The sequence below is a fragment of the Cottoperca gobio genome, chromosome 11, assembly GCF_900634415.1.
Source record: "Cottoperca gobio chromosome 11, fCotGob3.1, whole genome shotgun sequence".
NCBI classification, from domain to species: Eukaryota; Metazoa; Chordata; class Actinopteri; order Perciformes; family Bovichtidae; genus Cottoperca; species Cottoperca gobio.
In genome coordinates this window covers 8,264,495-8,291,743 of record NC_041365.1, presented here as the reverse complement: position 1 = coordinate 8,291,743, position 27,249 = coordinate 8,264,495, and the positions used below count along the sequence as shown (strand labels likewise).

Genomic DNA, 27,249 nt, shown 5'->3' with positions numbered 1-27,249 from the left:
GCTTTAAAATAAAAAATCTACAGCAAAATCTCATGAGTGCAGCCGGTAAGAGGATTTGAAATTGACTTTGCCTATGGGATTGCTTCTTTTGTGATCTTTGCAGATCTTTACTAATGCATAAGATCAAAACTCTCAAATGACATAGACGATGTTGAGTTGTAGTACAGAACAACATGTGTGTAATTTCCTATTTCCTGCTATGATTAAGGTAAGGATTGAAGGGTAAAGTGATACCTGCGATTTTACCCTGGAGCAAAAGAATGACAGCTGGCAGCAGGGTCTGGATTAGGTTTCCCATAGGGGGTATTGCATCTTTTACACCACCGCTTCTTTGGAGTAGAATGGGCCGATAAGTAACCTGACTCCCTCAGACCCATCCAATCTCGTCTCCCTCTGTCTCAATGGGGCCAAACAGAAGGGATCTGTGAACGCCTTACTCATCCCTCCCATCTTCCATCTGGACATTTTGCCAGTGTTTGCACTCCAGTTCCTCCACTGGAGACTTAAAGGGCAAGTTCATTTTTTTTTTCTAGGAACCTATCTGATTCATCACAAAACCCATTCAATACTTACTTGCAGTAATATTTTTGTTTTAGTGGGCGAGATGTTGACAAAGAAAAGTTGCTTCTTGACCAGAGAGGAATGCTGCACTGCATTGTCTAATGCAGTGCTTCACTTCAGGCCAATTACACTACAATACTCTTCAAAACACAAGCAGCCTAGTACTTGAATTAACAATGGTAGTGACACAGTAAATGCTAATCTTTCCCTTTTTCAAAACAGAGATGTACACTGATTAGTTATATTTTGACAGAATGTATTGACAGATCTTTATATTAATTACCTGTTATTGTTAGGATTATCGAATAATCTGTCAATTACCTGATTAATAGTTCAACCAAAAAGTATAGAAAAATGCCCATCACAATTTTCAGATGCCCATGTTGATAAATTTAAACAAAAAATTATATACTGTGCTATATTTAAAAAGCTGAAACCAATGAATTTGTGTCGACCGACTGATTGTTTTGGCTCTAATTAAATCAAATGTATTTCCATGGCAAGATACAGCAACTAGGTAAATCCCTTTTTGTCGTTTAAAAAGATATTTTTTAGGAGTGCTTCCATTCCCATCTGTTTAGTCACTTTTAACTTGATTAATATTTTTAACTCCCCAAGGTCCAGGTAGCTTGAACAGCACCCCATACAGAAAAAAAAAGACAACATGGGACGGACAGGTAGCATATGTTAACATTGCACTGAATCCAGTATGTGGTCCATCTCTATGCTGTGCTGTTGTAACATCAGAAGAGAGGATGCACACTCAGCAAGAATGTGCACGTATGCACACATACCATTTTTTAGAAGCAGAATCACATATTTTGCAGACTTGTGACCTTGTGCAGTCACATTTAAGGGTAATTCGTACTGCTTGAGACATGATATATTAAGTATTGAATGCTTTCAAATGCTTTATAATTACAGTATATTTTGAGAAATCTGCAGAAAGTAATGAAATACTGTATTTTTTAAGAGATATCAATGTTGTTGATATAATTGCTGTATCTTACTGGCATGTCTGACTTTAACAAATGGTGAGCATATTCATACGTTGATGAAAAAAAAGAGTTCGTATACCAGAGATTTTGGATGAGAGCCACAGGCACATGCTGTGTTTTAACGACCTCACAATGCATTCACAGGAACAACAGCATAATGACTTTGACCTGTTTTGAACACCCATTTCTCCTGGGGTTCTCTTACAATGTCCTCTGCTGGAAGTACCTCACAGGAGTTTAAAGACTCAAAATGTAATTTGTTGGGGTCGGTCATCACCACGATTTTCTTTTTTTTTCTGTTTTATTAAATGCTGTTACCAAAACCAAACAGTGTGATTTTGGTTTGTGATTTTAGGTTTCTATAGCCTCAATCTTACCTTTGCGCAATAAATGTTTTTTGTAGTAATCTGGTTTCTTATATAATGTGTTTCCTTGTTACACTGACTGTCTTGGAGCAGCTCCATAGCGGGGTTTGCACTGTCCATTCAAAGCCGTATTTTGTTGTTTTCATTTACTCCAGATTAAGGAAAACAAAATGTCTCATCCCATTGTCACACAAGGGAGCTGCCCAAAGTGGAGATGGCCTTACCCCTCACATCTTCCTGTCTGCTCTGTCTGCACCCCTCCCCCTTCCAGCAACAAGCCCCTATCCAGACCACAGTCTCCTGACCTAATCTAGATGATTAAATCATTTTTCGTTACCACAAATTTTGTCCCCCCGCTACTCTTGTCTGGTAGTCGTCGCACACCCTACCCTATTGATCGTCATGCTGAGGAGATTACCCTAATAGCTGGGATTACCTCCCCACATGTTGGTTGGCCACATACACGGGGGGAAGGGGGGAGAGCTGGGGATGGTGCATGTTGTGCATGATGTGCAAGTGTATGGAAGGAGGGTGGAGGAGTAAGAAAAATAGAAAAACTGTGTTTGTTTATTGTCTTTGAGTACTATAACATAAAATAGCTACAGCCTCTATCTTGTCAGATTGTCTGTGGGAGGAGATCCTTCAATGCTAACATTGATGATCAATCATGAGACTACAGCAGGACAGACAAACAACACCCTGAAGACCTATTTGACACATATTTGCCCTCTCATGCTCATTAACTCTTTACATCCCGGGTTTAAAGGCCAGTGGCATCACCTTGCAATGCTGCCTACTAGAGATGAAACAATTAGTCGATTAACAGAAACTTAATCTCCAACAGTTTTGACATTTGGTTAATCGTTGCAGACACTTATCATCAAAAATGCTAAACATTATCATCTTTTTTTCTATTATGTCACTGTGAATTAAATGCCTTTTGGTTGTATACTGTTGATCGGACAAAGCAAGCATTTCAAAGATGTCACCTTGGGCTTTGGGGAATTGTGGCAGGTATTTTCCTTTATTTTCTGACTTTTTATAAAGATTAAACAATTGCTGAATAATAAAAAATAATGTAAGTTGCAGCCCTCCTGTTTACTAATTACCTTCTTCTTTTTTTAACTGTAACAATAACAATAACTAAAACAATCCACTGGCCAGCTTTATCCCATCCACATGTTTTACAATGGCTCAGTTGGATATCTCTGGTTTAGTGGCTGCTGGCTGCGAGATGTTTTAGTTTACTGTTTCTAACAAGTGCCAGAGGTGGAGAGAGCTCGAAATCAAGATGTTATGCCCACAGAGGCAGAGAGAGAGAGAGAGACTGGAGGCCATTGAGACAGTGCAGAGAAAAGGAATTCCGTTAATCCGCCGCTGATCTGGTACAATGGCAGCCTTGTTGTCTGTCCCATTTGCACTCACTTACCACAAGTTTGCGTGCGTTGACAATGTTCACTGCTAGCCCGTTCCCAGCGGTGCCAAACCGCAGTAAAGATAATAATAATAGTCCAATAATAGAGATGATAATGTGTGGAGCGAGGAGAGACTTGTCGCTAGCAGCAGCAGCCAGCTCCCACACGAGATCCAGAGGACACTTGGCCGAGTGTTTTACTATGACTGACATCCATATTACTGACTAACCGTTGTAGTTAACTTTCGCCCACACAAACTCCCCCAAAACAGAGCACCCACAAACGGACTGAGCCACTACAGCATCCCACCCCTGTTTGCCCCACTATCTTTTGTTAGTTAACCGTCGTTCAGCTTCTTACCTTGGGGTTAACGTTAGGCGGCAGGTCGCTCCTGAAGGAATCCCGTCACCGATAATAATAAAAAAAACAAACAAAAAAAAACGATGGCGAGCTTTGTTGAACAGATTAACACTTGTCGACAAATCAGGACGTCAGCTGTGGGTTCATCTCTTTTCTTCTCGGTAGCGTTGAAACTTCACCGTCTTTCAATCACAGCGGTGCACCTGGACCGCAGTCCCGTCCTCCTCCTGCGCAGCGGCAGCAGTCGTCGTAGGGGACATGAGTGACGCGAGAGATAACGTTATTAACGTTAATAACAAGCGAGGCGAGTGATCTCTGCGTGCGCGCGGCTCTGCCCCATTCACTGCAATTGAGCTGAGAGGTGACCAGTGGGCGCGCGCGCGGGACAGTTGTCTTAGATTAACGTTAGTTTACTCGAGAACATTAACACGTGAATGGCCTCCAATCGGTGGTCTTTAGGAACACAACCATTAACACAGGAAACAAAGTTAAATTAAATATGATGTTTTATTACCTTCAAAAAGTAAGTAACATAATTAATTTAGGGTTTTACATCACATTACACTAATTGCTTCGTTGTCGCGTTACTGATCATGGCGGTATACAAGTGGTATAATAAGCGGTGGTGGAATGTCATTAAGTACATGTATAGGTCTACTTCAACCACGCTACATTTTGGAAGCCAATATGGTATTTTTTACTCCACTGCATGTCTTTGCATATTCAGATTATTAATACAAAATATAAATTAATTGATCAATTAGAATGGATTATTATGGATCAAGATACCTGGCAGGAGCCTAAAAAATACTGTTGAAAGTATCGCCACCTTTACCAGCTGGAACATTTGATGCTTACATATTATCTACCGGTAATTATTGCCCAGAAATCTAAATATTATGAAACTGTTGCTCAACCAATAGCGGGCACAACATGAAAACTTTAGGAAAGGTAAAGACGAGTCTACCTTATGACATAATAAACACATTTTTTACAAATTAAGATTTAAGATTGCATATTTATTATTTCCGACCAAAGTATTAAAATTGTAGATAACATTGTTTGTAAGCTTTCTGACAATCACAGAACCATACTGGTGTATCTTTAGGGGCCATGGGCATCCAGTATGGGTTAACTATGAGGGTCATACAGGTTAACATGTAGGAGAAGCGTGTTCAAATTGAAAGGGGTAGGGCCTTACAGTAATTGATTTCTAAAGGAATGCCACTGTTTTTAGATTTACATGTGCTCATATAGTGTTATTCTGCAAAGAAATGCTTTGTATTTTTCCTTTTTTATTGCATAATATGTTATTTCCCTGAGCAGCTTCTCTCCCCATCATAGAGTAAGAGCTCAGGCTGCTTGTTGTTAGGTCCGACGTTTGTCACCAGAGGGCTCACTTTCAGAGAAAGCATAGTACTGAAGGAAGCCTGTTTCAGACTTCCTCCTCTTGACACAGTGAAGTGTTGTGTTCTCATTTTTACAAAGGGTGGCGACAAAGCCTCATCACTACAGTCCTTTCACTCTCCTCACAGACCTCCTTCATTCCCCACGGCACAACTCAGCTGGCATGCTCAGTAATGCATACACCATCGTGGAGTAGCCAGAATGTAATCCATTTATAAAAGTGGAACAGATAAATCGGCCCAGCTCATTTGTGTTTTACAAAAGTAAATCCTGTATGTATGACACCACTGACCCCAATTGGGAGTTCTAATTGGCAGCTTTAATTAATTAATTTACCATATTTGTCTTTATTTAACATTTTTGGTAGTTTTTGTACTTTTTTTGATTGGTCGTTGTCGGAGAAACTGTGTTTTGTTTTCTCATTTAAAGTTACTGTTAAAGAGGAAATTGGGTCTTTATAACCATATCTTGTCTTTGCTTTTACGATACTAATATCAATGGAAAAAAATAACTATTCTTAATCTTTGGAGAAAAAAACTTGAATGATTGTTTTTTGTTTGTTTTTTCAGAATAAGATTCAATGACTTAACCTTACCATCAAAAAAATATATTTTGATTTAATTTTAATAAAAGCTTACCCAGCATCTATGGAATCATTTACAGATCAAACTAACTATTTATAAAGGATGTATAGCATCTACAAAGCATAGCAAAGAACACCCCACACCTGACTCAGTTGCACACAAATGTTTAACAATAATGTTGAGGGAGATAATTATTTACAGCCATAATGTTATTAAGGTGCTAATGTTTCCCCGTTTCCACTCTTTGTGCTGAGATAAGATAGCTGTCTCCTGGCATGTGTTCTGTATCAGTGCTTGAAGTTGCAGACCAAAATATGAAAATGCAATACTTATAAACAGGGGGAATGAGGGAAAAAAAGCTGTTATTGTTAAAAAATAATAATAATTGAACAAGATGGATGCCAAAAGAGTACATTTAAGAGAGCCGCATCTCTGTGTTGAAAGATTAATCTGCCCGTTTGCACAGTAGAAGCGTGAAGATCCTTGTCTGATCAAAATAAAATGTTGCAAGTTGAAATCTTCACTGTTTTCGTCATTATAGCATAATTCACATAAAGCTGCGCAACAAAGAAAAATAGTCGGGTTGAAATTAATGTGTTGTTTCTGTAGCACGTTGTTGCCACGAAAACATGAACTGTGCATGTTTTGTTTATGAAGATGGCTCAGTTCTGGCAGACCAGCATTAATCAACTTCCCCACTCTTCCGCCTATTCCAAGCTAATCTCATTTAGTCATTCACTGCTGATGTTCTTTCCACTATCAACGATTTATAATGAAGAATCATCTCTGCTGCTCAATCTAATCATGAAGCAACTGCCCCAGATATAAATAGAAAAATAAATAAATTGGCTTTGTTACACTTTCATTTTCTGTCAAAGTCTTGTCATCTTTTCCCCTGCATGTAGGCCTACTTGTCCAAGTGTCTTTTTATGTTAAGGACATTGTTACCTGCAGACTCTGTGCAAACACTCAGAAAGACTCATTTACCCATTTAATGTAAAGCGTTTACTCTGGAGAAAGAATTCTCATATGTGCTCTATTTAATTAATGCAGAGGCAAAGAATAGTAAGCAATAAGTGTAAATTGTAGTAGTGGCATTTATTAACCTTTCCAGACAGATCCTGGATCAGATTGAATGTTTTAGTGAAGACAATGATATATTGAGAAACCTCATAAACAGGAGTGATTTTCATTTGTGTTACCCAAATTTCTTACTTTTTTATTTGGTCATGTAGCACTTTTCAAAACACAAAGTGCTTTACAACTAACTAAAATAAGACAACAAAACCAAACCTATCAGTAAAACAATGCTCCATAGAAGGGCAGTTATGAGTTGCAGTAAGGAAGAAGGAAGTAGGGTCAAAGTACGTTACAGCACGGGACAGTGCACAGAGAGCATATTTTCAGGGCTTTGTACAGGTGAGTCGGACTCATAACAATTGTGATGTGGCCATTTGAATTTATGCTGTTGTTGTAGCGTCAGTTAAAAGTAATACAAATACCAACAAATGTTGCACGATTGCTTTGAGTATGTGTATAACTGTATTTTTAATTGCATGATGCTTTCAAGAGTTACACAAGTTAATAACTACCAGACTGTTATAGGAAAACTGTGTGAAAAACATAATAAAAGTGAATGCAAAATTCTTAATCAAGGTGTCCAAGAAAAATCTCGTTGTCAGAAGACAAACCCAAAACAGTTTAGAGTATTTTGCCTTTTTCTTTATTGTTTTATCATATGTTTCCATCTTAATTTCTGTGTTGTTGTTTTTTGCATTTCAATAGAGCCATTGCAGGGGATTTCCAGTCTGAATATGCAGAGAGAAAGATATGATGGGGTGGAGCATGAATTCCGGGTGGATGACATCCACATAGTTGTTGTCCACCCTCGAGATAATCCCATGCTGTGCAGCAGAGCTGGTGATGACAAGAAAATTGTTGCAACCTGAAGATTTTGCTCCTTTATTACATCCAGGTAAGATTTGCTTTTCTCCATATAGCTTAGAATATATGTGCAGAAATGTGACAAACAGCTGAAGTGGACTTTTGTGGTTTAAACACATATTCAGTATATTTAGTTATTCAAAAAGAGAACTGCTGTGGCAAAGCAGAGTGCTGTCTCTCTGAAACCTAAAACAGTTTCTGTTTGGTTGTTTATTAAACTGTTTATCGATCACAAGTTTAGAAATAAATGTAAACTTTAATCATTAGAGATCCAAAAGAGAAGAATCTGGCTGAGCTGCTGAATCTGGCACATTTGACTTCAGAATGTATTGTTGTCTTTGGAGTTAACAGCCTTAGATCGGTTGCTTTCCAAGTGATTTGTTCACATTTCTGATGACGAAACCATACCGACATAAATATGTGAGAATTTAGCAATGCATTCATTAGTGTTAAATAAAGTAATTTTTAACCCAAATGTGAACTAGTAACTTTTACCGATCGTTTTCCTTTTGCTAATAAAATACAACATTTAGGTTGTTAGACAGATAAATGTCAAATTATTGATTTTTTTGTTTGTTTTTTACTTGTAAATGTACTTTAAAAGACTACTTTGTATCTCTCAAGATCTGGGGAGAAATTTAAAAAAGAATCCGATCTACAGTAAAGACTTCCGTTCAATTGAGTAAAGAGTAAACACAGCTGCATTTTACTACGTATCCTCAGATCACCCAGATTAAATCACATTATTAATATCAAAATCTTATTTTGTTAATTATATAATTTTTTTAGATATTAATCATGTAAAGTGCAAAAGGGATTTCTGTTATTCCATATTGCATCTGAAACTCTATTTTCAAAAGTGTATCTGCTAAATGAGGAATAACATATGTCAGTTACCTGGTAGATTATAACATTATAATGAAATGTTTACAAATAAAACATTTATATTGTTTCTATAAATAATACTTTGAATACTTAGTCTCACACTTCATTATGATTGAAAATGAATTTGTATAGATTATTATAGATTATATCGATGTAGATTATGTTATGTGGGCTAGATATTATTGTATGATAAAAATAGACTCCGGAGGACTCTTGGCAGGCTTTTCCACTTCAAAGGGTGAATTAGTTTAATCACTTCATCTTTTTATTTATGTTTCCTCTCAGAGAAGTTTGATTCTTTGAGGTCTAAATTGAATTATTTGACTCTGTGGGTAACACTTAAGTGTAATTTGTTTATCTGACAAGGCTAATGTATTTATTTACTCATAAACTGCAGCGCCTATTATCTAATAATCATTTCCTCTTTCCTTGCAGGGATAGATGACTGTCAGCTAATAAACAGACAACCAGAATTTACATTTTTAGTTCGGTATTGGCACACAAGGACAAGCGAGGTCAAATAATAGCTTAACAGGTTTGCCTTCAAGGAAGCAAAATGTCAAACACTCACTTCAAGAGACTTGAGCTCTTCAACAGTATCCTGAATGGCTGCAGTGGAGGCCTATCCTGTAATAACTCCCATCTGATTTTTTACAACACAAGCCTCCAAAATGGGCTGGAGATTCCTGACGATGATGGATCCCCCTGGCTAAGAATAGTCATCTCTGTGTTGTACTTTGTTGTGGCTACAGCAGGAGTGTTGGGGAACCTCCTAGTGATGTTCCTGCTGTATTCCACTCACACCATCACCACGGGCACCATCAACTTCTTTGTGTTCAACTTAGCTTTGGCGCACTTGCTGTTCTCCCTGGTCTTGCCTTTTTGGGCCGTAGACATTGCAATGGACTACAGCTGGCCTTTTGGCTTGACCACATGCAAGGCTGTGTCCTTACTCACTGCGCTCAATGTTTTTGCTAGCTGCTTTTTCCTGACAGCTATGAGTTTGACCCGGTACTGCTATGTGGCTACTGCTCTTAAACCCACAACCTCCCTGTGCAGTAGGTCTTGCACTTCTCCGGTGGCCACAGCTATTATTTGGGCAGGAGCACTCATAGCAGCGGCACCTCGAGGTGTGTTTGCAAACCTGCAAAGTGTAGGCAGCGGCAATGACACAGTATGCCTGCTCCTTTTCCCAGATGGTACAGCCTGGCTTGGGATACACCAGCTTCTGCGAGTGGTGCTGGGATTTTTGCTGCCCTACGCCATTATCATCCTCTCATACCTGCTCCTGCTGCGCTTCCTCTGTCGGCATAACCTGAAGGGCAGCAACTCTCGCCGAAAGGCCGAAATTTCAAAGTCTGTTGCAGTGGTGGTGGTTTCATTCTGCGCCTGCTGGTTCCCCTACAATATCCTCACACTTTGGAGTGTCCTGATCCATCTTGACATTGTTGATATTAGCCTCTCATACTACTTGGCTCAAACATACTTTTTCCCTCTGGCCAACTGCTTGGCTTTCACCAGCAGCTGCTTCAACCCGGTCATCTACTGTCTGGTGAGGAAGGAATACCGTGTTGCTCTCCATAACGTGCTCTTCAAGTTGAGTCTGGCTATCATGTCCAAGATGCCCTACGCCATTAATTCTGAGGAGAAGTCAGATCAAACTGGGCAGCTGGCCATTCCTCTCAATAACATGGATAGCGAGACAATCCAAACTGACTCGAGGAGATATGCATCTTTGTCAACACTGCCAACAGTGGTGTCCACCATGTAAAGCCACAACACAACGATCAAAGTCTTTACACCTATTCTTTAGTTTCAAGTAACAAGGATAGGATGTTTTTTATTAAGAGTTTGTTGTGGGCTTTATGAGGACCTGTCTTTTCCTGTAAGGATGTAAAGTATGTATATTTCAGATCTATTATGAATAAGCTGCATCTTGAACTCTTGTTGGTCTTGTGTTTTACAGTTTTAGCCGTCTGAATCCACTGCAGGACTTGAGTGTTGTTCAGTGAAGGCTTAATAAAGGTTTCAACTAAGCAAAGTTCATTCTTTAATTCGCTACAATTGTGTAGTCCAAGATGTCCCTTGTATACCTTTTCTTCTCCATCTTCTTCTTTGTGTTGTTCTACTGAAAAAAAAACGTATGTACAAATGTGTCTACTACTTTCCGTTTGGAACAGTTAATATTTCTGCACTGTATGTCTGCAATGTGGTCGTGTCATCCAGGTGTGTGAACACATTTCCGTCATTTGTTTAAATTTAATTAATAAATATAATTGTTTCTAACCTTCACTCTTTACTACTTATTGTGTTTTTGCATGCCAGCCCGACCCACAACAAGACATCCTCATATAATGTGCACTAAAGCTTTAATACGTTATACTGTATATACATTTATTTTAGGCTTAAGGGTCTCAATACTGTTTTGATAAAGTTTTAGACAAAAATCAAATAACACAATATCAAAAATGTTGTCGTAAAATACTATTAAACTGTCAGATTAAATGCTTAATATCTGAAAAGAAATGCTAAAATTGTTGTATATTACTGCAGCTTTATGCATTTTTACATAAAAACTGTAAGATCAATATTATGGCAAAATACTCATCTGCTGCTTTTTCTGCCTTTAGGGATCCAAGTACACCACAAGTACTGAAAGAAGCTCAAACTGATCCCACACGCTTTAATTGCAGCACAAGGACAGCAATAGATACAGAATACATACTATGGCATATTATGCTATGATTTTTTTTAATTACTTTTTGTAAGGGTTAAAGTTTGTATTAATTTGTTATGCCATATTATCCTATAACTTATGGCATACTTTACTGTGACTTTTCTTTATGTCATACTATGCTATGTCTTTTTGATGACTTTTATTTATAGCATATTAAAGTATGACATTATATTTATGATATACAAAAAAAAATGTTTTTAATAAAACACTATTACATATTTATTGCGTACTATATATTATAGCATTTTTTATGACTTTATTTTAAGGCATACTATACTATTACATTTTAATTACATACTATACTATGACATGTTTTAATTACTAAAAAAGGCTGTATAGTATGCCACAAGGATGCTCAAGGATTTTTGTTTAAAAATGCTCCGGGGAGTTATTATAGGTGATTACGACCCCGACATACAGCAATGTAAACATACTATTCTTGCAGTCAAATTCCTAAAAATGAATCCTGACTTAAAATAAAAGATCTTCAGTTCGGGATTTATTCGTTTATTTAAATCACTCAGAAAAATCACCTGAAAAATGAATACATTCCCTTTGTTCAAACAAAACAAATCATATCAATCAAATATACTTACACTAATAATAATAATTACAAGCGCAATCATACCTACAATAACTACCATCATAAATAAAACTACCAACATTAAACATCCACCATACAACATCAGGGGGCTGGAGGGTATGGCTTATCCATGGGGCATGGCTTATTTCAAAAGAAATGTCAAGTAAATGAAGGTATTACATCCAGTAGGCCCAATTCAAGTCAGAAATCCCACCAACTATATATTTGTGACACAGTAGATCAATTGTGCAGAATAATAGCTGCCAAGAAAAATACTTTGTTTCATTCCATAATGATATACATCCATTTTAGAAACATAAATATGTTGATAGATGGTAAATAACCTTATTCAAAATATACAAGATATCTCATTTAATTTATTAGGTCCTGCTTTAGCTGCAGCAAAGCGGCAGTTATTCTCCTCTGGGTACACAAAGGTTCATACATCCTCTAAAATCTCATGATTCTGTAAACATAAAGCACTTCTTCAACAGTAACTTTAATAATATTCCTCACCAAGTTCTATAACACTGGAGCATTTGTCGCATTTTTCATTTGGGCCAAGAAACCAAAGTCGTGTTTCCTTTTTGTGTAACAAACAATACAAGAGAAGGTGCAAATGAAACTATTTATATGGATGAGATGTGGCCCGGGAACCAACTAAAATAAAAGCAGAATTGTTGCCTTAGCACAGATCCTTCATTTCATGTTCTTTTTGATTTGTATTTAGCTTTAATCATCACTTGCCAAAGATTGTGTCTCAATATTTTTGTGCATTTGGCATTGAAGATATCAAAAGTTCTTATTAGCAATATCTCTGTGTTCCTTGTAACACCTGAGAGTCTGACAAATACCTGGAACACGATCAATCTCATCCTTTAATTAAAAGGAGATTTGTGTGAGTATAATGGTAACGGCACTTAAATACAATAGTAAACAGGACGAACTTTAGAAAGGGCCCCGTGATGGCAAACGTTATACATAGGAAATCCTAAAATAGCAATGATCGAGCAACCAAACAGCACTGTCTCTTAAATGAATGGAGGTTTTTAAGCCACATGGTATAAAGCATCCTCTCAGGTTGTGGTATAAAGATTTGTACCACTGCAGCTAACACAAAGAAAGTTTCAAGAACACATGGGCATATCATAGATTTGTATGTCTTTATAAACATCTGTCAGATTATGGATTGCAGCGTCTCGTAAAATGAAAACAGAAGTGCAGTATAACATTTCAAAATACTGTATTGCAATGCAGGCCAAATAAATAAAACGCATTATTTTTAAATATTACTTAAAACTGCAATCCAGTATTGTTGAAAGCACCACTGCTATTTTGGTTACACAAACATAGGCGAGATACTTTAAGAATTTGTCTTATTATTCCACAGGACAGAAATGTGCTATGCTAGGAAATTACTTAGCTCTCATCCCGTGAACACAGTCTCACCATCGCACTGTAGTTTCTGGATTGCAGCATTAAGAGTTATACTATATAAGAATCAGTTTTTACCACAAGTTCAACATGCCTGAAGGCCTACCCTTGATTTGAATACATTTTACATATAAGAATAGATATACATTAAGCTATTTTATACATTTCTGGTAACCTAAACATATAACTTTGTATCATTTGATATTTATCTTGAAAGAAAATGTATTTTTAAAGGCAAGAGGTTAAGATAAACTATATCAATCCATGAAATGTGTAATATAAATGATTCTGAATATACAGAGTCAACCAACACACTGCTTATTAATTCATCACCTGACTACAAAAAAAGGACATTTAATATACAAAGTTTACAAGTTTTTTTTGTATTGGCATTGTTATTTTTGGGCCGTGTGGCACAGACTGTAAGGCAGTCAAATCCTATGCACATATACTACATATCCCTGCTTGGAAACTCTTTATTGTTCTGTTGTTTTCACTGTTGTCATTTCTCTCAGTACTTTCATGTTGTATAATGCAAAAGGCTGAATGCCACGCTCTTCTGAAAAAAAACGGAAGAGTCAGCAGGCTGGATACAAAAAGATGCCTTCCAATAAGGTTAAAGTTTTTTTTGTACATTAGAATAATATCTGACAACAAATCGACTTACTCGTCCTCGCATTTAAAAAGCACATGCAGAACTGTTGCACATCTATGCTTCAGAAACATTAAACACAACAGATGAGTAATTCACTACTTGCTATAATATGATTTGTTTCCAGTTGCACATAATGTTTATAATCATAGTTATTAAAAAAAATATTCCTACAGCACTTTTCAAACCAATGTTACAAAGTGCTGTACAACTAAACATGAAAAGGCTAAAAAGATCAATAATGAAAATGGCAGAAATGAAGGCTGTGATTTTTTTTTTTTCAGGTTGATTTATTACTTTTGACGCTTGGTTAGTTTCGGCTGGCTTTAGACCAACACTGTCTCCCAGACAGTCCATGAGACGAACATTCATTCGGAGCTGTCAATCAAAGATGAGCTGGAGCCCTGCTGTTGCTGCTTGAGAAGCTACAGCTGTCATTTTCATCTTTCGAATACTTCTAATAACATAACCTTTGTTAAAGACAATGTTAAATAGATGTAGTAGAGTTTGTTATCCCTAAAAGGAGGAGGGGGCACTCCAGTGATTTAGTATTGCACTTCAATTAAGTAAGAGGCCTTGTAGGAGATAGATTACAAAAAGAATTGAAGCAGCTGAGGCCCATATATCCGGACTCTTAGACCCATTTACACCTGGAATTAACATGCCATCTGTATCTGGATGTCCTATCTGGAAGAAAGAAAAACACATGTAAATGCTAGGTTTAAAAGCCCGTAATCGGAATGTGATCAGACAGGCCAGACCACATCTGTAAGGGTCAGGCTCACATAGTGACATAGTTACCTTGAGTAAATCACATCTGTACAGTGTGACCATAGTCTTAAGAAAAAAAATCACCGGAATAGGGCTGGGTATTGGTACCTTTAAGGTATCGACTGAAATAACCAAGTACTAAGTAGTCTCCAAACTTCTCAATACCTGTATTTGATCCTTTTTTGTATCTAGAAAGAAGAAAAAAAGTATTTTTATGACTTTGATCGCAGCCAATCACCGCAAGCATAATACTCGGCAGCTACCACTCATAGGGGTTGGCAGTTCAGCGATTCAAGATGCCACCAAAACATTTGAAAGTATAGCTGTACTACACATAAAATTAAATGCATAAAATGTGAAGGAAAGGGAATAAGTCACATGATACATCACCGCATCAATCAATAATTCCTTCAAAATGTATTTGGGTTCAAATCATTTGGATGGAAAAAAGGTATCAAATAAAGTACTCCATTGGTATCGGTATCACTTAAAGTATACTTATATTGTTGGTGGTATCGTCATTTATACAACACCCGGCTCTATACCGAAACCACGGTTAGTAGCGGTAGCTAGACATTCTTACCCATGCAAAAAGTGATTTACAAATTAAGGACACCCATCCATGGCATTGCTTAGCATACCAAGGTGTAAATGCAAAGGCTCATGGTGTGTTTTTAATCCAAATAATGTATCCAGATAAAGGTCACATGCTCGTACCAGGTGTAAATGGAGTCTTGTGCTGGACCCTACATTTCCCATATTTCTCTCCCTGCCTGGTTAATGCCGTAACTGCACACCCCCAGTTTGTAACGCAGACTTGTGTTATGAAATTGGATTCTCCAAGCCCAAGCGGAGATATTGTCTTCTCCAGAGTCTCAGAGACATTATAAAACAGTTTAAGGCTCAGAAGTACTGTACTGCGTGAAATCGGTCGAGTGCCCCTTTAAATTAAGTATTTTCTTACATTTTCACATGATTTGTCTTTCATGTCAGGTCTTTTATGAAGCACTTTGTATCACTGTTATGAAATGTCATATATATCTTTTATTATGATTAATATTATTATTACAAAGTGAACAAAACACATTATAATGTCAGATTATTTATGTAGAGTATTTCCATTTTTAAAAAGGTTTAGTAGCTTTAAGAAATACTTTTCTATACACTGAGAGGCAAGAGACTTGTTCAGGCTTTACACTGTGTACCGAAGGAAAATGTAACCAACGAGATGGTTTAGATTGTATTTGAAGCATTAGGTTGATTGTAAGATTTGTTTGGCATCTATTCAGATGGGATGGCTGTATTATAAAGGATGCAAAAGGGTGCGAAAATCATAATGATAACTCCCTTTTGTAAGTGAAAATACCGTTGCAGTGTGAAAATGTTACTAAACGATTTAATCAGAATCAAATAGTAATATAGATCTTTGCATGGGCCCTGCATCTGAGGATTGTAGACGGCAACTGATTTAACAACATGCTTGTCACCGGCGTCACCATAAGAGGATATTGTGCTTGTAAAATCCTTTTCTACATTGTGTCTGCAGCCACTTAAGTGAGAAGTGAGTAGGCTGCTTGTAGCGGAGAAAATAAATGAATCCATCTTCATCCCCAGTGCTTTACACATCTCTTCTCACTCCTTCCGATTTAATAAAGAAACTCATTAGGTTCAGTATTGCCATTGTTGTGGCATTGGCTTATCTTTCAGTCAAAATGTGCAGACGATTCACTGCACACGTTGGTCCTCATGCTAAACTGATTGTCAAGTTCTGGTACAGGCAAAGTTTGAATATGTGCAAAGTTTTTTTCTAAGAACGTTTTGAGATGAAGCCTCCAGTGGTCCTGCTGGATCCACTGCAGAACTTCTCTTCATGGGTTTTTGTAGGATCTGAATCAGTCTTCTTACACTGGAGTGACCATCATGAACTCTGGTCACTTTGGTATTGGCAGTCAGGATCCTGGATGACCATAGCCCTGGTTGATAGACCGAAGGAAGAGAATACAGATGAAATAACAACATATCTCCATTTACAGCTTCACGAGGGCGCAAGTTTAAAGGAATAGTTTGACATTTAGAAAAATAATTAGATTTTCTGTCTTGCCGAGAATTAGATGAGATCACTGTCCAAAATACTACTCTCATGTCTGTAACGGTAAATGTGTAGCTTAGCTTAGCATAACGACTGGAAACAGGGAATAAAGCTAATTATTAACACATTATATCTTGTTTGTTTAATCTGTACAAAAAACAAAGTGTGAAAATAACAATTTGCCATTTTACGGGGTGTTGTGGGCTGGAGTATTTCTTGGCTGGGAGCAACCAGTGGAGACTGTAGAAGTTATTGCTCCTGGCCAAGAAATAACTCTCTGTAAAACAGAAACTAGATGTTTTAACACTTTAGTTCTTGTACTAAACCTTAGGACAGAGCCAGGCTAGCTATTTACCCTTTTTCCCAGTCTTTGTGCGAAGCTAACCAGCTTCTAGTTCAAGTGACATATTTAACATATAGACACGAGAGTGGTATCAATCTTCTCATCTTTAGCTGCGTTCCAGACTAACTTGGAGATTGGAATTTTTCCAGTTGAATTGTCCAACTTCCGACCTCCAAGCTTTCCAGGTGCACGACGCCAAACGTAAACAAAAACCATGGCTGACTGTGGCAAGTGTAGCCACTGCAGCCAACACTTTTTTTTGAGGGGGGGGGGGCATTTTTTAGAGATTGATAACCGTAACCAGCTACCTAATACATTTGGCTACATATTCTTTTACATCAGTTTACATGCAGAACAGGTTTTGCTATTTGATAGAATACATTATTGTGTAAATACAGGCAAATATACTTTACGTTGCCTTTTAGTTGATGGTTTACCACAATGTGTACATCAATGTTTGTGTGACGTCAGACAACCGCTTCTTCATGAAGGCTTTGCCCCGAGTTTACAAGTAGGAACTCCGACAACGAGAGGCGTTCCATTGTACTTCTTCTAGTAGGAGGTCGGACATTTTGGAATTGTCTGGAACGAGTCTTGGCAAAAAAGCAAATTAAACGTATTTTTCCAAAATTCTGAACTATACCTTTAAATCTAAATTCTTAGTTTTCTGGGATATAACTGTTCACATTCACACAGTAAATAACAAGACTCTCCCACTGTCTCTGAAGGAACAGCATTTCTCAACACTGTTTTTATAGCTATGACTTTAGAAAAAAGGACTGCTTTACTCTAAACTGGGCTCCAGAGTTTGGACGTCCTCCTCCTCACGCACACATATTTGACCTCAGGAAGTCTGATGTGAAAAGAATTACAATCTCAGAGCAGACCCGTTGGAGAAACACTTCTATATATGGTCTGAGCAATTTTGTCTTTTTGCTCTTGATATTGAGCGCTGAAAGAAGGTGACAGTGTATTTGAACGACAGCAAATGCTGCTCTCCTGAGTTATTTCAACGTAAATATGACACACACACACACGCGCACACACACACGAAGCCTCTTCACCTTCGTCACAATTCAGCCTACATGCTGCATTCACGACACTGAGCCCTGCAGAATTACTGTGATGCGGCTGGGTGAGTCACAGTCAAGGTTTTCTAACCATGAATGCGTTCTGTGGTATAATAATAATAATCTTTTTGTGGTAAATAATATTCAGTTTCAGTGTTGAAGACTTGCTATTCCTTCAGAGAACCAGATTAACCTCTGCACATAAATTTAAGCTCCATCCAGCTCTTGATTTTTAAGGTCAGCGAAGTGTTTTCGCTCTCCGCTCAAGCATGTGCAGTAAAATGGTGAAATGTTATCTCAGATGTGACATAAACGTACTCTTGAAAGATGGGAATAGGTGAAGTGTATGACAGCTGCAAACTTTTCCCCTGCACTGGCTTTGGCAAATGTGCTGAATGTGATGTAAGAATGATGCAAGCTGTTTTAGGACATGACTGGTTTAGCAAATAGGAATGATAAAAGATGTAGACACAGGCACAAACCTGGTCAGTGAGGATTCGAGGCTTAATATCAGGAATGGCACCCACTCTCAGCTCATCTTCCACAGCCATGAGTCTGACAACAGGGAAATAGAAACAAACATACCGGTTGACAAACATAAGAAGCCGGTGTTCTATAAATTTACTCTAGGATTATGTGGCCATATGATGATATTAAGGTCTTGACATCTTTCTAGGTGCGTTCAGCTATCCTCAAAGCCTCCTGAAGATGAATCTGAACTGCCTTTAGAATAATTCAGGCAGTTCAAATTCAGCTGTTCAGATACACAACTTGTGAAATGAGTGTGTGCAAGATAGTTCAGTGTGCACCTATCTGCACCATCTGTTATCAGAGGAAATGTTTAATTTAACTCAAGGAATCATTCAACCAAATGAGATGAGACGTGAGCTCTGTATACTCCAGTTATACAAAACGTTTGCTTTCAGAAATAACATTGAATGTAAGGCACTAAGTATTTAATTGGGTAGGAATCCCACTTTGATCCATGAAGCATTTCCCTCGAGTACTCTCACAGCTACAGTCAGAAATAGTCTGTTTTTGTTCTTCTGTCCTTGTAATCAAGTTAATGAGATAAAATAAAACCAACCTCGTGAAGTGTTTCATATTAAAGTATGAGCTTAATGGGTATGATTTTCCATATAAGTGGATATTTAAATGAGTGAAATTTTGGGAAATTCTCTTATTTGCTTTTTTTCTGAAAGTTGAAAAATAAGTTCGATACCACTGTGTATTAAAGGTATTAAAGGTTTTGCACGCTACTGCTGCTATGGAAAAGGTTGAGTGGGGACATTGTTTGTCTGTATTTCATGTTCTTAGTAATGTAGTGCAAATTTTCTGAAACATCTGCAAAAGAAAATGCGAAGGAATGCTTGTTTCCATCAACTGCTATTATGCAAATATTAGGAGTTGCATTGAAATTATTTATTTAAAAGATACACTGTATAAAATATGGAAATAGTCTCTGTGACGTCACCCATAGGTTTCTGATGAACCATTGTGAAGCTGTTAAATTGGGCATTTTAACATGGGGATATGTGGAGATTGACTCCCTTTTAGAGACAGCCTCAAGTGGCCATTCTAGGAACTGCAGTTTTGGCACTTCCACTTAGGCTTCGCTGCATAGCCCCAGAGGTTTCCACTTGATTTAAAAGAGTGCCAGTCGAACCTCAAACGGTGGAAAACAATGTTGAAAACATTGAGGATTTTTAACTGTTCAACTCTTCAGTGGAGCGGTAGCTTCAGTGGACGATGAAGTCACATGCTTCACATACGTCAAGATTTATGGGTTAAGTCTGTTTCCATTACACTTAGTCACACTTTGCTTTTATTGATGCCCCAACTGTTCAGCAAAGTTTAAAAACTTTTGTGATATTTGAAATGTTTTAATACACTCAGGTATTGTCATGCACAAATTGAAAATGCTCATAAAAACTGGTGAATATAAATGTATATAAACATAATGAGGCAGATAAATGTGGAAATGCTAGGACCGAAATAACATTGTGTTTGTTTTCAAACACAAACTCCACAGGGTATCTGTCTGGAGCTAAAGCCAGTAGCTTACCTTATAAAGACTATCAGCACCTCTAAAGCTGACTAATGAACATGTTGTACCTTACGTTTTGTTGTTATATTTGTTGAAATACTCTTGACATTCTGACAGCAATTAATAAATCAAATGCTCTGACAAAAAAAAGGAAAATAATCTGATAAATGTGGCTGTCGCAGGACTGTAATAAGTCCGACCTGCCTGCCTACCTACCTCATTGCGCGTCACCGGAGTCCAAAAGCTGTGAGTCCGAACAATAGCCGTATTCGTTGTTTACATTCATAGCGATACGTTTGGGGGAGTGGCTTTGGTGGGAGGCCTGAAGGGACGAGCTGTCAGTGTTGCAAACTTGGTGACTTTCTCGATAGATTTTGTGACTTTTGGAACTAGTGCTGCTAGCTACTGTCATTGGAAAAGAGTTGGCAACATTGGGATGGGTTTTTCGGTTGGATAGTTTTAAAAAATATAGCTTACTCTTGCTGGCTACAATGTTACCAACCCAAACTTTAAGGGGAGTTTTATTTATGTATTTGGACACAGCCAGGCTAGCTGTTTACCGCGACTCACAGTCTTTAAGCTAAGCTATGCTAGTTGCCTCCTGGCTCCAGCACAGATGTGAGAGCGGTATCTTCTCATTTAACTCTCAGCAAGAACGCAAATAAGACCAAAAATAAACTGTTGTACTATTTCTTTAACAAACGGATACATATGACATCATGCAAGTTGCATTTGAGAGGAAATCTTTTACTTAATCAGATTTTGTTATGGTCTTAAAGTTCAGGAAATATTTGCGTTTGATACTTCTTTCTTCACTGAGCACAGACGTGTTTGTCTGAGTCTGTATACAGCGGATCAACGCATTTCTTTGAATGGAGGCAATTTCTACAAAATAGTGAAGCAGGTCTCCACTTTTAACCAGCTTTACTTTGCATACTGTACATTTTCCCCTGTGGATGTGTTTTGTTGTAGCACTCAAAAATACACTTTTAGAGCTGCATTCCTGACTTTTCACTTTACTGAAAAGCTTATTTTCTGAATATAATGTATTAACTTGGTAGAAATGTGTGTGTGACAAAGAGCTGGCCTCAATTCTGCCAGCTCTACTTCAACCTGAACACGTATCACCTGTTGATGATGCCTTTGATTTGAGAGTCCTTCTCCACTTGCTGCTGCTTTAGACGGCGCTCGCTGTCGTCCAGACGGTTCTGATACTGCATTAGGATCTTGCTTGTCTGCTGTTCCTGTGACACAAGTCTCTGCTCATATTCTTCAAGCTTGCGATGAGACATCTTCAGACGCTCCTTCAAGGTATATATCTCTTCTTCATACTCTTTTACCTGAAAAAAATAAATAAAAAGTCACTTCACCTGTGTCGTCACTGGTATTCAGAAATATTCCTGAGTGCCGAGTGCCACGGCTCTGAAGTACAGCTTTCTTTATACAAAGCTGCAGTGGGACTGTGGTCGGCTTAAATGTGTGCAATCACAAATTGCAATGCTTTGCAATAAGCACTGCCTGAGTGTGTTTGAGCGTGTGGGAGTTCATTATAGTTAACAGCCACCACTATGCAATTCTGTTATAGCTCTGATATTTACTATTATAGGGCAGAACAGGTTGAAACAGTGTGACCTCAGTACAGGTTATATACATGTAGAAATTGCTATCAGAACAAAAAGTATATATATATTTTCATACTATCATGTTTGAATGTTTGAGTTTATTGGCCAGATAAAATCATTTTTGCTGACTCTGACTCCTATTATTATATGTTACCCTATTAGTATTTGGTTCTTTGCTTTTAATATTTTTAAACCTAATGTTAAGTATTCATAGGAAGCAAGTAAGAAAAAAACAAAAAAAACAAATAGTGCTGACCCTCTCTAGTCGTGACTCATCCATGCTCTTGGAGTACTCTTTCAGCTGACCCTCACGGTCCGGCCGCAGGCTCTCGATGTCAGCAGAGAGATGTGGCATGTTGGACACCCAGGCGACTGTCCGTTCATTGAGGGCTGAGGTGTTCAAGGTGGACTGAGAACCCTGAAACAACAGCAACAACAACATGCTTTCAATTCCACTCTTCATAATAAAAATGCCTTGAGAACATGACAGTGAGACACTAGAGAATTGTCAAGCTTTAAATTAAGAGACTGAAGTTACATTGACCTGTTTATTGCCTGGTTTGAGCAGATGTTGCTGTGGCGGTTGCAGTTGTGTCTGTTGAGACTTCTTGGTGCTTTTTGTGGGCGTGTCCGTTGACTCCTCTGCAGCTGCTTGTGGGCCCTGGTTCTCTTTGGCGGAGCTAGTCTGGTACGGGAGTCCGGGAGCTGGACTGTCTGTCACCGACAGCTGAGATTCCTGTTGTTGCTGTTGATGTTGTTGCTGTTGATGTTGTTGCTGTTGATGCTGTTGATGTTGCTGCTGCTGATGTTGCTGCTGCTGATGTTGCTGCTGCTGATGTTGCTGCTGCTGCTGCTGATGTTGCTGCTGCTGCTGCTGTTGAAGTTGCTGCTGCTGCTGCTGTTGAAGTTGCTGCTGCTGCTGCTGTTGAAGTTGCTGCTGCTGAAGCTGCTGCTGCTGATGTTGCTGTTGATGTTGATGCTGTTGCTGATGGCGCAATTTCGGCCCGCTGCCGAAGTTTGATTCAGAAGAGTCGAGGAGGAGGTTCCTGCTCTGAGGGCGAACTTTTGGAGGTGTGGCGGTGGCTGGAGTGTTAATTGACCGCTGTGACTTGAGGTGTTGTGGCGGAGCCATGGATGACTGGCGGACAGGGTGTACTGTAGTGGGTGGTGTGGCCAAGGAGGCAGGGGTGCCTGTCCCAGTGGGTGTCTGAGATACGACTCCCATCAGGTGCTGCTGCTGGAGAGATTCCTGAGAGGAGAGAATAAGGTGCGAGACAAAAAAAGAAATTGACGAGAAAATTAGGCAAATGTTTACTGAAAGTCATTATGTGTAGTGTGAAAATATCTAACTTTGAAGCCCTCCAGTGGTAAAATCCAATAAGAGAAAAAGGCAAACAGCAGGACACATGGCTGCCGCCTCCCCCTAACAGATTTGATCCAGAGACACCGAGATGAAGGAAAGAAGCAACTTAAAAAGATTCATAAAAGTAGGATTTTAGGAGTAAAATAAAATAGATTAAAGATAAAAATAAATAAACAAAAGAATAAAATGATGCTGTTGCAGTGCAAGATATGAAGGAAATATTCCCAAATGTTATTAAATAAATAAAAAAGCATTGGTGGAAGGAGTACTCAGATATTTCACTTAAGTAAAAGTAGCAATACTACAGTGAAGAAATACTCTACAAGTAAAAGTCCTGCATTCAAAAGTCAACTTCAGTCAAAGTGCAAAAAATATTAAAAAGTACCAAGAGTACTTATTATCCAGACTTACCTATTTCAGACTCATACATATATTATATTATAGGATTATAATTATAGTCGCATTATGTGTAAGCATCACTTTAGTTCTGCAGCTGGAAATGGTGGGGCTAATTTCAACTACTTTATATACAGCTATGTAGCTTAATCTATAATAACACCACATCATGTTTATAATAGTCGAGTTATGTTTATTATCTGAATCTGCAAAGTAACTAGTTATTAAAGTTATACATGCAATACATGTAGTAGATTCAAAAGTACACTAAAAACTGTAAAATAAAGAGGAGAACCATAAAGAACCATAAATGGAAATAAAGTAAATTACAAGTACTTGAGAAAATGTACTTAGTTACATTCCAGTACTGGATAAAAGGCAGAGGCAGAAAGGTTTTGAGCCTTGATTTAAAATAACTTTGAGTTGGTTTAGTGCTTTATAACCAACAGTAGAATGTATGGATGAATGTGTATCTTGCTTTATATGTAGATGTAGAGATGGATAGATGAGTAGATAAAGCTTTGTTCTGACACACCATCTGTATTAATAAAAAAGACAGAAATAGCTGAAGACTACATGACTGCATCATTAAACACTATACCTTTACACAGACGTTCTGTAGTAAACGTGTCGGTGTGATATGGATCAGCAGCCCCTGAGTACATCATCAAGTCACAGTCAAAAAGGTCGCTTTAGATTAATTAAAAGGTGTTCCAACAAAATGCAATAATCCTTCTAAACTTGTATCAAACAAGTGACAGTTTAATTTAAGTTTAAAATGTGGGCACCCATGAGTTTTAAAACAAGCTTGACACTAATTGCACAAATTGTAATTGCATAATGTATAAAATAACTTTACTCCAAAACAATCAGCTTTTACTTGCAAGGCACAAACTCTAGTATATACTGTCAAGAGAGTGTAATCTGCAGTGCACAGAGGGTATATATGTATATATATGTATATATATATATATATATATATATATATATATATATATATATATATAATATAATGTGTAGTATCAACAGTTATGCTACTCTTTTCTGCCATGTTGACTAACTAGTTTTCCGGACACACAGCATGATGGTTGTCAAGTACCCTAAAGAGTTCAGCAGAGTGTTCAGTGTGTTGTCTGTAGCATAACAAGCGTCACTCAAAAGTGCCCTTTCATCACTGTCATATTTGCATATTGGGCTGCAACAACAATTATTCATTATCGAATATTCTGCCAAATAGTTTTCTAGATTAATCGATTAATGGTTTGGTCCATAAAATGCCATTTTGTCATGAAAAAATTACTGATTAATCAATTATTAAAATAAAATCAACTAATAGTTGCAGCTTTACTGAGAATCCAAACTGAACACAGTGAAAACAAAAGTGCAAGCAGGATCTAACGAAAGGTGAAACTGAATTCACAAAGACATTTTTGTTGCTCAATAAAGGTGTTAAAATCACACTAAGAATAAATGACAATACATTACTTTGGTGGGCATTTTGGCTAGAAATAGAAAAAAACAATAGGTATAACAACAGGTATTTTTATTAAACTGCCAAAATTCATTCTTGGCTGCGACTCTTGGAATTAAGTGATTACTAAAATGAAGGAAACAGCAGAAAAAATAGGTAAACAAACCAGAAGTTCCACTGATATGTACAACATATAAGAGTAGAGGTAGTCCAACAAAGGTACAGAGGCATATTTGCATTTTCCAGTTTTAGGTTTTACTCTAAAACCTTTAGGTAAATTCATGCAGATTGTTTTAAGTAAGTGATGCCTTTAAAACCTTTTTATATGAGGGATATAAATTAAAAAGAAATTAGGCAGCAACATTTTTCTCAAAAAAATGAAAGAAAGTAACTAGCCAAGAGTTTAAATTGGTCTTAAACAACAGATTTATTATATGAACATATGTTTTATATTATTTATCTTACCCTCATTGATATAAATGGGGATTGACAAAATAATAGAAACACCTGTCAGCATATTGCAGTACAATTAACTGACTGTATACTGTAGTAGATCTGACAGCCCAGCAATAAACACACAACAGGTGGTCCACTTTGAAGATTTAAAATGAGATCTGAGTAATTAGGACATTTTAATTACAGATAGATAGAGAGGTGGTTAGATATCACCTCTACAGATACAAGTCAACAATTGAAATCAATATCAGTGAACATTTCGAGTTTATAGACAAGCCACCAAGTTCTCCCCCTAGTGGTGCTCTTTAAAACTCAATTCCATTCTGGATGTTATTCACAGTTCAGTATGAACATGGAGACACATTTCTGTCCTGCTTGAAGTAATAGGCAGATAGACGTTCTGTGGTTACAAAGTTAGGTTTACAATCTACGGTGCCTGCGTAAGTCACCTCTTTGCCTGTAAAATGTGGAGTTATGGAAGGTGCAGCATTACACTGCACTGCACACTGCTTTTAACTAAACCCTAAATTATAGATTCCTACAGAAGAGTGGTGTTGCATCCATAAATATAGGTGTGGACACCACACAGTTGAGGTTTATCTAAACTATGGGAGTCTCCTGAATAGATCAAATGGTGAAGCTTTATGTGTTACTGGGGGTGCAACGATCCATCGATCTGGATCATTGTATTGAGTCAATGATCATCAATGACGAATCATATGTCAGCTTCTTTTTTTGAGTTGACATGAATGTAACTGATGTGTTGAATGGGCATATGATACAGAATCATATCGATCGCAGGGCCCTGAATTTAACCAAATTGAAATTGCAACAACAACATTTCAGCAAATATCACATCAATAACCAAAGAATCTTAATCATATCTTGTGATTCACACCCCTGTGTGTTACATGTATTTATTATTATTTTCTATATTTATTGCAAATGTAAGTCTTGCAGATATTTGTGAAAAAGAAGAAGGTCGCCCCTTTAAGAGAAAGATATCGTTGCATATCATTACAGACTTTCTGTAATATTTAAAGTGTGAAGATAAGTGAGAGATTTCCTACCTGCACCTGCAGTGACAGCTGGTGCCAGGCGTAGTCGTTGCTCTGATTCTGCCGGGTGAAATCATCACTATAACTGTGTGAGTGGACAATGCTGGGCTGCACCAGACTGCTTTGTGACCGCAGGGCGGACAAGTCCTCGCTGCGGGAGAAAGCACTGTTGCCAAAAGCCGGTGCATAGTCGTGGTGGCCATTCTCGGGCTCTGGGGCGAGGAGGAGAGGAGGGGGATGTGGCTGAGACTGTGCCGGGGAGTTATGGGCGGCCAGATGGAATAGCGGGTTCTGGAAAGACAGGGGGAAGTGCATGGCCGCCGCTGCTTGCTGCTGCTGTTGAGAGATGGATTCGGTGGGCCCGCCTATGTGGCCCATCTGGCTCAGCCTCAAACCGGAGCCCGCAGAGCCCGCTGGCAGATGCCCTCCCATACGAAGAGGACCACAGAGGTTTCCGAAGCTGTGGCCCAGGCCGGCGATGGAGGCCTGAGAGGAGGTGAGCATGTCTCCCACAGAGTTGAGGTTGGAAATGCTGTTCATACGGGAGTCCTGAAGGTCCATCATGGACACACTTTTATTCACACTGTGGACCTGAGAGAAACAATAAAAACACTTATTGTAACTGTGCGGACTTTGGA

At 38.1% G+C, this 27,249-nt stretch overlaps 2 protein-coding genes across 2 annotated transcripts in view; one reads left to right on the top strand and one right to left on the bottom strand.

Moving 5' to 3' along the window:
* Positions 1–9,075: 9,075 nt before the first annotated feature.
* LOC115016090 (relaxin-3 receptor 1-like) lies at positions 9,076–10,290 on the top strand. The gene has a single exon (XM_029443756.1). It carries the CDS (start codon positions 9,076–9,078, stop codon positions 10,288–10,290), a length of 1,215 nt encoding a protein of 404 aa, XP_029299616.1.
* Positions 10,291–11,747: 1,457 nt separating this feature from the next.
* Positions 11,748–27,249, bottom strand: part of LOC115015542 (ras/Rap GTPase-activating protein SynGAP-like) — a 40,364-nt gene continuing 24,862 nt past the window's right edge. Inside the window, exons 16-22 of the mRNA XM_029442946.1 lie at positions 26,624–27,202; positions 22,846–23,116; positions 22,412–22,689; positions 22,124–22,285; positions 21,374–21,585; positions 18,681–18,753; positions 11,748–16,669 (exon numbers count right to left, since the gene is read on the bottom strand). Of these exons, the coding sequence (XP_029298806.1) occupies positions 16,646–16,669; positions 18,681–18,753; positions 21,374–21,585; positions 22,124–22,285; positions 22,412–22,689; positions 22,846–23,116; positions 26,624–27,202 (1,599 nt within the window). The 3' untranslated portion in view covers positions 11,748–16,645. The remainder of the gene's footprint in view (positions 16,670–18,680; positions 18,754–21,373; positions 21,586–22,123; positions 22,286–22,411; positions 22,690–22,845; positions 23,117–26,623; positions 27,203–27,249) is intronic.

What these genes read in the sequence shown, in the direction of transcription:
- LOC115016090 (XM_029443756.1), top strand. Translation starts at nt 9,076, where the DNA reads ATGTCAAACACTCACTTCAAGAGACTTGAGCTCTTCAACAGTATCCTG.